Source organism: Rhinolophus sinicus, chromosome 5 (assembly GCF_057876585.1).
Source record: "Rhinolophus sinicus isolate RSI-liver-muscle chromosome 5, RSI-T2T, whole genome shotgun sequence".
Classification (NCBI taxonomy): domain Eukaryota; kingdom Metazoa; phylum Chordata; class Mammalia; order Chiroptera; family Rhinolophidae; genus Rhinolophus; species Rhinolophus sinicus.
The window spans coordinates 76079856-76092681 of record NC_142505.1 but is presented as its reverse complement, the minus strand read 5'-3'; the positions used below and the strand labels follow the sequence as shown (position 1 = coordinate 76092681).

At 43.2% G+C, this 12826-nt stretch overlaps 1 protein-coding gene across 1 annotated transcript; it reads left to right on the top strand.

The window, feature by feature from the left end:
* Window positions 1-3644: 3644 nt before the first annotated feature.
* Window positions 3645-5468, top strand: IL5 (interleukin 5). Its single transcript, XM_019756016.3, has 4 exons — window positions 3645-3782; window positions 3972-4004; window positions 4860-4988; window positions 5098-5468. The coding sequence occupies exons 1-4, from the start codon at window positions 3645-3647 to the stop codon at window positions 5200-5202; spliced, it is 405 nt and encodes a 134-aa protein (XP_019611575.2). The 3' UTR covers window positions 5203-5468.
* Window positions 5469-12826: the final 7358 nt, after the last annotated feature.

The window sequence follows — 12826 nt, the reverse complement described above, 5'->3', positions numbered from 1 at the left end:
GTTGCAAGAATATTCTAGAGAGTTACCTGGCAACCAGTTTCGTCTGTTGTTCACATTAGTAGGGCACATTTGTCACAACTAAGGAACCCACATTGGCACATTACTAGACTCCACTGGTTTTTTGGGGGGGAATTTCTACTGTTTGGGGGGAATTTCTATTTTTGGGGGGGAGTTTTACCTACTGTCCTTTTTCTGTTCGTGGATCTCATGCAGGGTACCACATTACATTTAGTCATCACGTCATCACGTCTCCTTAGGCTCCTCTGGGTTATTACAGTTTCTAAGACTTTGCTCATTTTTGATGACCTTGACAGGTTTAAGAAGTATTGGTCAGGTATTTTGTCCTTCGATTTGGGTATGTGTAATGTTTTTCTTATGACTCGACAGAGCTTATGGGTTTTTGGTGGGAAGACCACAGAGATAAAATGCCATTCTTATCATATCATATTAAAGGCACATGCTACTAACATGACATCACCGTTGATGTTGAACTTGATCACCTGGCTGAGGTTTGACAGATTTCTCCACTACAAAGTTACTCCTCTTATAATCCCTTTTCCATGCTGTACTCTTTAAAATGAAGTCACTGTAACCCTCACTTAAGGGGGCGGGGGGGTTTACACTCTACTTCCTTGGAATATTTACAGAAGTTACTTGGGATTCTTCTGCACAGGAAATTAAAACTATTAACTTCTGTTTGGAATTTCGTAATGAAAAATTTCTTTCAAACACATTATTTTATGATGCTTGCTCTGAGAGAGTCTGCAATCAAGTTGGGGGATCAGACTCATAGAGGAAAAGTTAGTGACTCTGACAGCATTATACGAAATATGATTTTGCACACCTATGTTCATGGCAGCATTATGTACAATAGTCAAAAGATGGAAGCAACCCAGTGTCCACTGATGGATGAATAAATAAACAACGTGGTATATTTATACAATCAAATATTACTCCACGTTAAAAAACGAAGGACATTCTGTCACATGCTACAACATGGGTGAACCTTAAAAACATTATTCTAAGTGAAGTAAGCCAGTAACAAAAAGACAAATACTGTACAAAAGTTACCTAAAGTAGTCCAATTCATAGAGGCAGTAAGTAAAAGCATGGTTACCAAAGGCAAGGGAAGGGGACAATGCGGCATTGTTTAATGGGTACATAGTTTCAGTTTTGCAAGATGAAAAGAATTCTGGAGATGGATTACACAACATGGCGAATGTACTTAACACCCCTGGACAGTACACATAAAATGGTTAAGACGTTAAATTTTATGTTATATGTGTTTTGCCACAATTTTTTAAAAATGTAAAAATAAATGTAATTTTGAATAGGAGTTTTTAAATAACTAGCCCTTCAATAGAGACTCACAGTTATACTGTAAATCGAGGCTACAAAATGGCACCCTGTACACTTTTTTAAAAATATGAATTGCCAATATTTAAAAATCAGGAGATTATAAATAATAATCAAAATTGCTGGCTTCTTCAAAAAATTGGCAACATGAGCCCAGGGTATCATATGGCAATAATCAGGTGGAACTGAGTAGCACCTTTAGACAGGTCATACTTGCTGTAGTTTACTGTTGCCCCGCCACCTGTGTCGTGTTATACCTTGCTCATTTCACTTATTTTCATAGCCAGCCAGTATGACTTTCCTGAAAACAGTGTGTTTGATGAGTTTTCTCCTGCTTAGTGAAGGCTGGTCTAGTAGTGTCTCAGTTATCCACCACATAGATTGCCCAAGCGGCCCTATAATAGAGAGGAGTTAAAAACTCAGAACTTTGCATATTTAAAGTACTAAAATAACAAGTCACCTGGCAGTTCCTCTGAAACCTTCCTCTAAGCCCGCACTTCCTCAGTGTAACTCAAAGGAGCCAGAAGAGAACCAGAGCAACGAACACTTTCACAGGAAATCCTCTGGGGAGGGAAGGCTCCAACCAGAACTCAGCTTTAGTTCTGAGAGCACCATTTTAAGGACACCTTGTTCCAAGTCTACTGGGATTCCTACCTGACTCCTGAAGTGAACCAGTATCTCTCCTGCAATCTCAAGGAAAAGGGCTTTCCAGTGTTCAAATAAGACGTGTCTAACCAGGAGTCCAAACCTTCGGGAAAACAAAACCAGACATGGTACAGGAAAGCCACCATCGAAGTCCTACACTACCTTTATCCTGCCTGTGCAAAGCGGTGATTACATGCACGTAGGAAGCATGTCTGTCTCCCAGCTGCCTCTACTTTTCCTACAGAACTCTGTCTAGCTTTGGAAAAGGGTTCTAGGTAGTAATTTGTGTTTGGTATCATCTGCCCTGGATATTCAAGATAGTCCTAAAGTCAGGCTTCCACCAACACGGAATCACTTCGGGATGCTCACTGAAACCCTCCGTTCAAAGCAAATGGCTTATAGCTCCATTATGTGCGCTCTGGCCCAAGAAGAAGAAAGCGTGTAAGTTAGAAAGGGGCCTCATTTGCTCCTTTCTGGGATTACAGGTCTGAGCCTAAGGAACACAAAGGTTGAATCCCCTGATCACACATATTTATACGTGACCCACCCAGGGTGCGAATGGACGCCCCAACCCTGTCAGACGTGAAGGAGAGGCCATGTCCATATGTTACGTGGCTGTGATGGATGCTGATTGGTCACTGTCCCAGCAACCATATCTCTCTTACTACCACCTAGGACCTCAAATTACGCAGGTATGTCATTTGGGTGAGAAGAAGCCCACCTCCAGATCCGGGGAGAGCCAATCAGTATACCCCTATCTCCCGGCCACTGTTCAAGGGTGAACATGTAACCGCTTGGCACAACGAGGCTGAATTCTAAGACTTTTGATTGAGCAATCAGAAAAGCACAGTTTGCTGTTTCCTGCTGTTCGTCAACAGGATACACGTAGATCCAGGGGTTTTGACGTCATCTTGGGACCACAGTGGGAGAGATGCCTGACAATGGAGCTGAGAAAGAGTCACTGAGCCGAGCAAAATATAAAGGAGCTTCCATGTGGGACCATTTGGTTATAAGAGCTAATAAAGTCCGTGCTGGGTTCAACCAGTTTGGGTTTGGTTTTTGGTCACTGGCAACAGAAAGGATCCGAATCGAGACCACAGTGAACACAACTTGACCCCTCTAAGTTTTGATGGACTCTGCTCTACTCACCATCTTCCCACCAGTATTTTCAATTCCTTTTAAGGCAGATCAATCTAGCTACAACCGTGATAGAATTTAGTAGACCTGAAAAACCAAAAGTTCCCTAAATTTATGTATTTTAGCACAAAATTCTATTTATTAGTTTACATTATACTTCTGTTTTTTATGTACATCTTTTACAAGGAAGTTCAATCTTCTGATTTTAAGAAATGCAAATGTGGGGCAATGATGTGTCAACCCAAAGATTTTCTTTTTCAGTAGAAAATGCTTTTAAAGGGGGAAAAAATAGGGATTTTTATTATTAAAAGATAAAAGTAAAATTATTTTTTTAAGATACTAGGCATTGGAAACATTTAGTTTCACAACATGCCATTATTAGACATTCTCTATCTGATTGTTGAAAATTATTCATTTCCTCAGAGAGAGAGAATAAATTGGTTGGGGACATAAGCTAGTACAATGCATTTTCTCTGCCCAAGGCAAAGGCTGAACCTATCAGAGCCATGAGAATGCTTCTGAGTTTTCTAGCTCTTGGAGCTGCCTACGTTTGTGCCATTGCTGTAGAAAGTCCTATGAATAGACTGGTGGCAGAGACCTTGACACTGCTCTCCACTCATCGGACTTGGCTGCTAGGCGATGGGGTAATTTTCTTTTTTGAGTCCTACAGTCATCGGTAGTCATTCATGGTGGTTAATTGTTAAAGAGCTTTTACTAATAATGAAATTGTAAGAGTTAGTAATAGATAATTGATAACCATGTTACAATCATTTTATTAAAAGGTATGAATACTAGAGTGCTTTAAAAATGAATGTATGTCCTTTCCTTTTCAGAACCTGATGATTCCTACTCCTGAACATAAAAATGTAAGTTGAATTATGATTCGATAAAATTATTGCATGAATAAGTAAATTGCATATTTTAAGCTATAAAGCGTTAGTTATCATTGGAACTCTTTAACGTTCTGTATTTTTTTTGTGAGTGTGTGGATGTGAATGTATGTACTTATAAATATTAGGAATGACTTTACAAGTAGAATCCATTAAACAAGTGGATAAGGCCGTTTGGGGATATTATCAGTTTCCCATCTCAAAGAGCCTGTGTCAGGCATTCTTTCCTGAAAATTCCACACACTGGGTGAGAGGTGCCTCCTAGTCTCCTTTCAGCTCTGACTACTGCTTTCCTTACTGTAGAGTATTTTTGAAAGTATTAGCAACTTAGAATTATATTTTTAGAATCATGGTCAGTAGACCTTAAAATATACAACAAATGCCCTATATTAATAGTCATTTCCACGTATTTAAATGACCATGACGTATAATAGAAATGTATACATGTGGAGTATGTCATAGTCATATTAAAATGTAAAATATATGATTTCATTAGTCTAAATAGTATTAAATTCCAGCTAGAACTATAAAAAGAAACTGATATGAGGTCAATCAGTAATGCAGTTACATTAGACATCCTAAACATTTTATTTTTACGTAAGTACCTAATTTATGTAACTTGTAAAATTTCTCAGGAATTATATAAACCTCATCTACTTTGGGAAATTATATCTCAATAGGAGTTGATTTGCCACCTAGAAAAAGAACAAATAAAAAACTCTTTGGAGAAGGGAACTTATGTAAATACCACAAAACAAGAGTCTAACTTTTCAGACCAAATTTTAATACCTGGATTTGATTACTTATATTATTTAAATCTTCCTCATTTAGCACCAACTATGCATTGAAGAAGTTTTTCAGGGGATAGACACACTGAAGAATCAAACTGCACAAGGGGATGCCGTGGAAAAACTATTCCAAAACTTGTCTTTAATAAAAGAACACATAGACCGCCAAAAAGTAAGTTAAAAACATGTAGTGGAAACTCCCATGTATTTGTCTGGCTGTGCCTGTTTTTTATAGGAATTGACAGTTCCCTACAATACTTATTGTCTGTTCTTTTTCACAGAAAAAGTGTGGAGGGGAACGTCGGAGAGTAAAAAAATTCCTGGACTACCTGCAAGTATTTCTTGGTGTAATATACACTGAGTGGAAAACTGAAAGTTTAGACTAAACTGGCTCATTGTAGCCAACGATTTTGGAAGAGGAGAAGGCTGTTTTGTTGCAATGAGAGTGAGAGCTAACCAAGGGTAGAGCCTTCACGTTCAGTGTAATTAATCACCGGAGGCAAAGTAGCAATTATTTCAGGCGTACTGCTACTTTACTACCTCATAGGGGCAGAAAGCCTAAAAATAAAATATTTGTGATACATTTCAGATAGCAGAATCACTGAAAATTTTTCCTCCAGTTTTCTCCAGGCAAAGTAGATGTAAACTTTTATCTTATTTAACATAGCATTCTGTAAGATGTCTGTTAACTTAATATTATTTATGAAATGGTTAAGAACTTGGAAAATTAATATTTATTTCATGTTAGGCTATGTTCCAATAAAACAAAAATCGAAAACTCCGGTTCAATTTGTTGCTGACATTTATCTAACACTTGAAGTGAGCACAGTCTGTGTGAGAACAGGCTGAGTTTGGAGGGAGGGTCTGTATGTGTGCCGGCTGAGCTCTGCCATCTCCCTGATGGCAGAAGTCACAAGATTGCTAGGCATACGACCAGTGGAACTGACCCAGCAGGCCTGAGTGGGGATGTGGGCAGCAGGGACATGGGCAGGGGCTGAGACTGGTTTCCTCTAGAGTATATCAAAAACATAGGATGGTGCAGGTTAAATGGTAGGTGGTGAATGAATGAATGCATGAATGAATGAATGGGCCTTCCAGGACTGGCGATAGAATTAAAATGAGTTTCAAGGCTCCCTCTGGGAAGAGAAACGTGTAGGAATCTGTAACTAGGTCTCATCCCAGCCTATGAGAAGAATTTGGCTTGCTGAGGCCCTCACCCCCAGGTTGGGGAGGACTTGGAGCTCTCGCCCTGCGGAGGGGGTACAGATTGTGAGGCTCACAGCCCTGGCTGAGTCCAGGAAGTCTGGCTGTGCCCAGAGAGAGTGGCATTGCCCTGAGAGCCCTGGCTGAGTCCAGGAAGTCTGGCTGTCCCCAGAGAGAGTGGCAGTGCCCTGAGAGCCCTGGTTGTGCCTGGGGAGACTGGTGGTACCCTAAGAAGCCCAGGAAGTCTGGCTGTGCCCAGAAGGACTGGTGGTGCCCTGAGAAACCCTGGCTGTGCCCAGAGAGCTTGGCTGTGTCCAGGATATTGCATTCACCTCCAGGTTCCACGCACAGGGCCCCTTGTGGAAGATGCTTGTCGAGTAAATTGTGAGGCAAGACCCTGTAGGGGTGGAGTGTGGGGACAGACCCAGGAGTGCAGTTTCCAGGCTTTCGGCCTCACGTGGAAAGGTGCTGGCTCAGGTAGTAAATGGCCATCAACTGTGATTGGATGGCCATCAGCTGTAACCAGTGAGCCATTGGCCACTAATATAACTGCTGTGGCTACGCTAGCAGCAAATGGGGGCTAGCAAGAAGATGGTGGCTGAGCTAGCAAGAGCGGATTGCAGTTAGCACGGCGGGTTGCAGACAGTGTGTGTCGTGCAGGAGACCCTGCTCGCTGCGCCATTTGTCGGGCGGGGCAGCCTGCGGGGTCTCTGCTCCCGCTCCCCACACAAGAACGCAGGATATGGTGAGGCCAAAAAGGAACACCCATGGAGCCACAGGTAGGGGAGTCATACCACTATGGTCTCACTGGAGGCTGGGCCCACCAGACGCGAGACCTGCCGTCCGCCTTTCCGCCAACCGACTGACGACTCTCCTCCACTCTCCCCCACTCTGTTCCTCTCCTCTCTTCCGCTCTCCTCGGCTCTGTTCCTCTATTCTCTTCCGCTCTCCTCCGCTCTCCTCAGCTCCGCGGCAATCCTCGGCAGTCCTCGGCAGTCCTCGGCAGTCCTCGGCTCTCCTCGGTAGCCACAGCAGTTATACCAGCAGACAATCGGCTAACCGGCCACAGCCGACGGCCAATCAGCCACAGCGACGGCCATCCACCACCCGAGCCAGCACCTTTCCACGTGAGGCCGAGAGCCTATAAACTACTCTCTGGGGCTCTGTCCCCACAGTGTGGCTCCTGCTTCCTGTGTCTCCAACCCAGCAGCCAGCGAGAATATAGTGGGGTGACTCCCCTACATATGGCTCCGTGGGTGTTCCTTTTTGGCCTCACCATATCCTGCGTTCTTATGTGGGGAACGGGACCTGAGACCCTGCATGACTCCCCACGTGACACCTAGACTCAGCCACGACCAGCTTCTCACTTCAGGCTCTCCCCATGCCTGTAAGTCATGGCTGCTGATAAAATACACTCGTGGGCCATAGGTCACTACTAGGCTTACTGCTATCTCAGGTCCAAGTTCCTTCACAGGTCATACCTCTGCCCCAGGCATCTCTCACTTAACATTGTTTGCAAGAAAATGCTAACCAGGAGCCTTATTCCCATTATTTTAAATTTGTAGTCCATTACTACTCAATGGAAAAGCCTCAACCAATTTTCCAAAACATAAAACACAGTAAAATAACTGTATATAAGCAACAAGCTAACACGTTGGGTTATAAAATATTTTGAATTAATTTTTTCTATTTATTTATTTAATCAACTAGTAAAATAAGGTTGTATAATCTGTAAAACAGTACTCCCTGATCACTAAACCATTAATTCAGCTGCTTTGTCTGTGTAACAGGGTACATGTCCCCTTAGCTGACATTCAGAGCCTTTCCAATTGTCATCTGTGAACTTGGATATGCTACCATTTATATGTGGAGTGAACTGAAAAACTTTCTCTGTTGAGCTCCCTCCCATCACTTTATTTTTAAAAAATGTATCGAGTTTGGGGCAATATAAATATAATTTTTTCCTATATAAATATCGGTAGAAAGGCATTGTGTTGAAAGATGCATATATTCTACGCAGAAATGTTCTATGTGGAAAATATTAACTGGGAAGGAAGTGCAGAGTTCCTAGACATCCTCTAAACCACACATGCACAGCCTCCCCTACTACCAATACCCTGCACAGTACATTTGCTACATTTGCTACAATCCATGAACCTACATCAACATGTCATCATCACCCAAGGCTCACAGTTTACATTACGGTTCACTCGTTCATTCTATGGGTTTTAGAAAAGGTATAATGACATGTATCTGCCATTAGAGTGTCATATACATGTAGAATAGTTTCACTGCCCTAAAAATCCTCTGTGCTCCACCTTTTCATCTCTCCCTCCCCGCTAACCTCTGGAAACCACTAATGTTTTCACTATCTCCATAGTTTTGCCTTTTCCAAACATCATATCATTGGAATCATACAGTAATGTAGCCTTTTCAGATTGGCTTTTCCACTTTGTAATATGCATTTAAGGTTCCTCCATGTCTTTTCATGGCTTGATAACGCATTTCTTTTTAGCATTGAATAATATTCCATTGTCTGTGTTGTGCGGGAGACCCTGCTCGCTGCGCCATTTGTGTGCGCGGAGGCCTTCTCGCGGCGCCATCTTTCAGGCGGGGCGGCCTGCGGGGTCTCTGCTCCTGCTCCCCACACAAGAACGCAGGATATGGTGAGGCCGAAAAGGAACACCCACGGAGCCATAGGTAGGGGAGTCATACCACTATGGTCTCAGTGGAGGCTGGGCCCACCGGACGCCGACCTGCCGTCCGCTTTTCCGCCAACCGACCGACTGACGACTCTTCTCCACTCTCTCCTCTGCTCCTCTCTCTCGGCTCTCCTCTTCCGCTCTCCTCGGCCCTCCTCTTCTGCTCTCTTCGGCTCTGCTCGGCTCTGCTCGGCTCCTCGGCAATCCTCGGCAATCCTTCCTAGCCGCAGCAGTTATACCAGCAGCCAATCGGCTAACCGGCCACAGCCGACGGCCAATCAGCCACAGCCGATGGCCATTCACCACCCGAGGCAGCACCCTTCCACGTGAGGCCGAGAGCCTGTAAACTACTTTCTGGGGCTCTGTCCCCACAGTCTGGATGTATCACAATTTATTTGTCCATTTACCTACTGAAGGACATTTCGGTTGCTTCCAAGTTTGGACAATTATGAATAAAGGTGCTATAAACATCCATGAGCAGGTTTCTGTGTGGATATAAGTTATCAACTTATTTGCATAAATACCAAGGAACATGAATTGTTAGGTCATATGGTAAGCATATGTTGGGTTTTTACAAGAAACTTCCAAACTGTCTTCCACAGTGGCTGCCCCATTTTGCATCCCCACCAGAAATGGATGAGCATTCCTGTTGCCTCACATCCTTGTGAGCATTTGGTGATGTCAATGGTTTGGATTTCGGCCACTCTGATGGGTGTGTAGCGGTGCTCGTTTTAATTTGCAATTCCATAATGACATATGATGTGGAGCATCTTTTCATATGCTTATTTGCCATCGGTATATCTTCTTTGGTGAGGTGTCCATGTCTTCTGCCCATTTTTTAATCAGCTAAAAACATTTTAAGATGAATAAAAACTTAGAAACCTTATTACCAATAAGTTCTCACTAAAAGGACATTAATAGGTTGTACTTGTGGAAGAAGAAACACTGTCTCAGAAGGAATGCAAGAAGGAATTATACATTTACTGTTTTATACAGGATAATGTTATCGTCCTCCAGAAATGATTTACTTTACTTTTAGCAAGTAATTAGGGTAAGAACAGATCATCTTAATTTAGTCTGAGTTACAGCTGACGGAAAGCTGGGTTTTGGTTTTAAAAGACTGGTTTATTCTAAGTTGGTTCTTACTCTTAGAGTATAACTCTTCAGAGGTCCCAACGGAAAGCCTGGAAGTATTTACAGAAACCCCTCCTAGTTGGTGGCCCTGTACCCCAATTTTTGTTCCTTCATACCCATGATACAGCCCCAAACTCTGCTTCATCCACAGTCCCTCAGCCACAGCTTTTCTCTCAACTTCTCCACTGCTCAGCTTCTCAACCTCTAGACTGCAGCTTTCGGATCAGTAAATGCCTCAAGGCAAGAAGCTATGCCAACTGTCAGACTCACTTCTAAGCTTTCCTTCTAAGAACTTAGTCTCTTAAGTCTTCACTGCCATGTTAGCGCTCTGATTCTTTCAAGCAGATTTTTAAAACTATTTGATTTTTAAAAGCTTTCCTAATTGTTCTTAGCTAGAGCTAGTCTGTACAAGTTAGTCTGCCATAGCCTGAATTGAAATTTTTGCAGAGGCCAGAGAAGTAAATTGAATGGGAGTGTGAGAGGGGCCACCACTCTTTCGTGTTCAAGCCTTTCATGGTGGCAATCACCCAGGAATACAGCATTGCATTGGATTTACTATCTTGATCAGAGATGGGATAGTTTCAAGGCCTTCTCCTTGACCCTTACTTTATAGATCAGAGAACTTATATGAAGTTTCTCTCAGGTGCTAGTAGGTATGTTTATCCTATATATACAGTAAAGAACTAGAAAAACAATCACAAGGTATATAAAAGATTCATGTCATAGCTCCATTTATCACTTATTCGATATAAATTTCATTCTAACCAGGTGGCATTTAGGTTTTCCACGTATCAGTGACAGCTCAGACCTCATATGTATCCATCTTTGAAAGCCTGAGGATTTCCGTTACCAGTGCACGGTTATTCTGATGATTGCTCTAGGTCTCTTCAGTAAAGAACTGAAGAAAGTTTACTACATGCCCATGCAGTGGGGTTGTATGGTCCTCCTGTTTAATGAATGGACACTGGATTTATGAACTGCCTTAGATCTGGGAAATGGGTGAAGGGCCTGATTTTCCACTGTGGTGACTGATGTCACGCCTCTACCCACAAACTCTTGATTCTGTGTGACTACATATACATTGAACAGCATGTTATTGATTATCCGCCTCTTGCCTCGAGGAACGCTTTAACGTATCTAGCACCACTACCTACCCCTGAGGGTCAAAGATCAAGGCACCCTAATTGCCACTAGAACCTTGCTGCTCATTGTAGTTATTGTATCCCATGGCCGCCAAGGATAAAGTGCTCCCAGTCTAGCCTCTGCCGTTCTAGGGTTCCCATCTTGCCCACTGATATTAGGGAGCCCATGTCAACAGCAGCATCCCCGACCTTCAACCCACCTTACAGAGAACACCTACGGCTAAGCTTTGTAATGATGACTCTGTCTCCTCACTAGTGTATCTGTCACTGCGTTAGAGAAAGGAGTGTTCTCTGTGCCCCCCAGGGAACATAGTCAGATTGTGGCTTCTCAGACCACATACAATAAATCCATTTAGTTTTCCCCGGTCCCCCAAGCTATCTACTCTCTTCTTCAACATAATGGAAAGGAAGTTCTGGCATCTCCATTTCATATTCTGTAGGCCATCCTCAGGGTCAGATTTCAAAGAGTCATTCCAACAAACCATTAGGATCAGCTCTAGGTGTTCTTGCCCAAACATTAAATCCCAAGTTCATAGGGACTCGCCCCCATATCAGTGAATTCAACCCTACGGGACTCTATATTCTTCAGAATCCATTCTGCCCAGGATTCTGACAGTCCCTACGAGTGGGCTCCCGTAGGCCCTGTTGTTCGCTGCGAGGATTATATGTCAGTTGTGAAGCTATTGTCCTTTAAAACCACTTTCTTTCTTTCCTTTTTTTTGGATCCCTCCAGCTTGTGGGTCAGTGCTTCTCGGGTGGGGTCCTGGGCCAGGCCGTGTCTCTGCCTTTCCTACCCTTCTTGGGCATCTCTTTTGTCTTATTGTGGAGGCTCTGTTCCTCTAGTCCTCAGGTCCTTTTCAGAGGAAGATTATTCCACGTGCAGCTGTGAATTTGTTGTGGGTGGGAGGAGGCGAGTTCAGTGTCTTCCTAGGCCGCCATCTTGAAACCCTCCAATCAAACCCACCTGCTATACTCTGCTGGAACTGTATTATGGAAACTTTTGCTAGGGAGTGCTCTTTTAGGATCTGTCAATAGGGGGTGCTAGACTAGGAGGCTGGAAGAAGAAGGGACTTGTTCCTTCCTGTTTGCTTCTTATTTCTTGTTTTTGTTTCCTATTCCTGTCCTTTTAAATTTTAATTATTTATTTTTTTCAGTTACAGTTGACATTCAATATTATTTTATATTAGTTTCAGGTGCACAACATAGTGGTTAGACATTAACATAATTTATGCAGTATCCCTCTGATTAGTCTCCTACCCACCTGGCACTATACATAGTTGTTGCAACATTGTTGACTCTATTCCCTATGCTGTACTTACATCCCTATGACTGTTTTGTAACTACCAACCGTGCTTCCCTGAAAATAAGACCTAGTCAGACAATCAACTACAATGAGTCTTTTTTTTTCTAAGGGGAACAGGACTTTATTGGGGAACAGTGTGTACTTCCAGGACTTTTTCCAAGTCAAGTTGTTGTCCTTTCGATCTTAGCTGTGGATGGCGCTGCTCAGCTCCAGTTCCAGTCGCCGTTGTTAGTTGCAGGGGGCGCAGCCCACCACCCCCTGGGAGAGTCGAACAGGAAACGTTGTGGTGGAGAGCCCACACTCCAACCAACTGAGCCATCTGGCCACCCAGAAGCTGAGCGGCAGCTCATTGACTTCATTCTAGTTGCGGAGGGTGCACCTTGCTGGCCTACGTGGGAATCCAACCGGCAGCCCCGCTGCCCAGAGTTCATGCTCCAAACAACCAGTCTGCCCCTCTAATGCGTCTTTTGGAGCAAAAATTGATATAAGACCCGGTATTATATTGTATTATATTATATAAGCACAT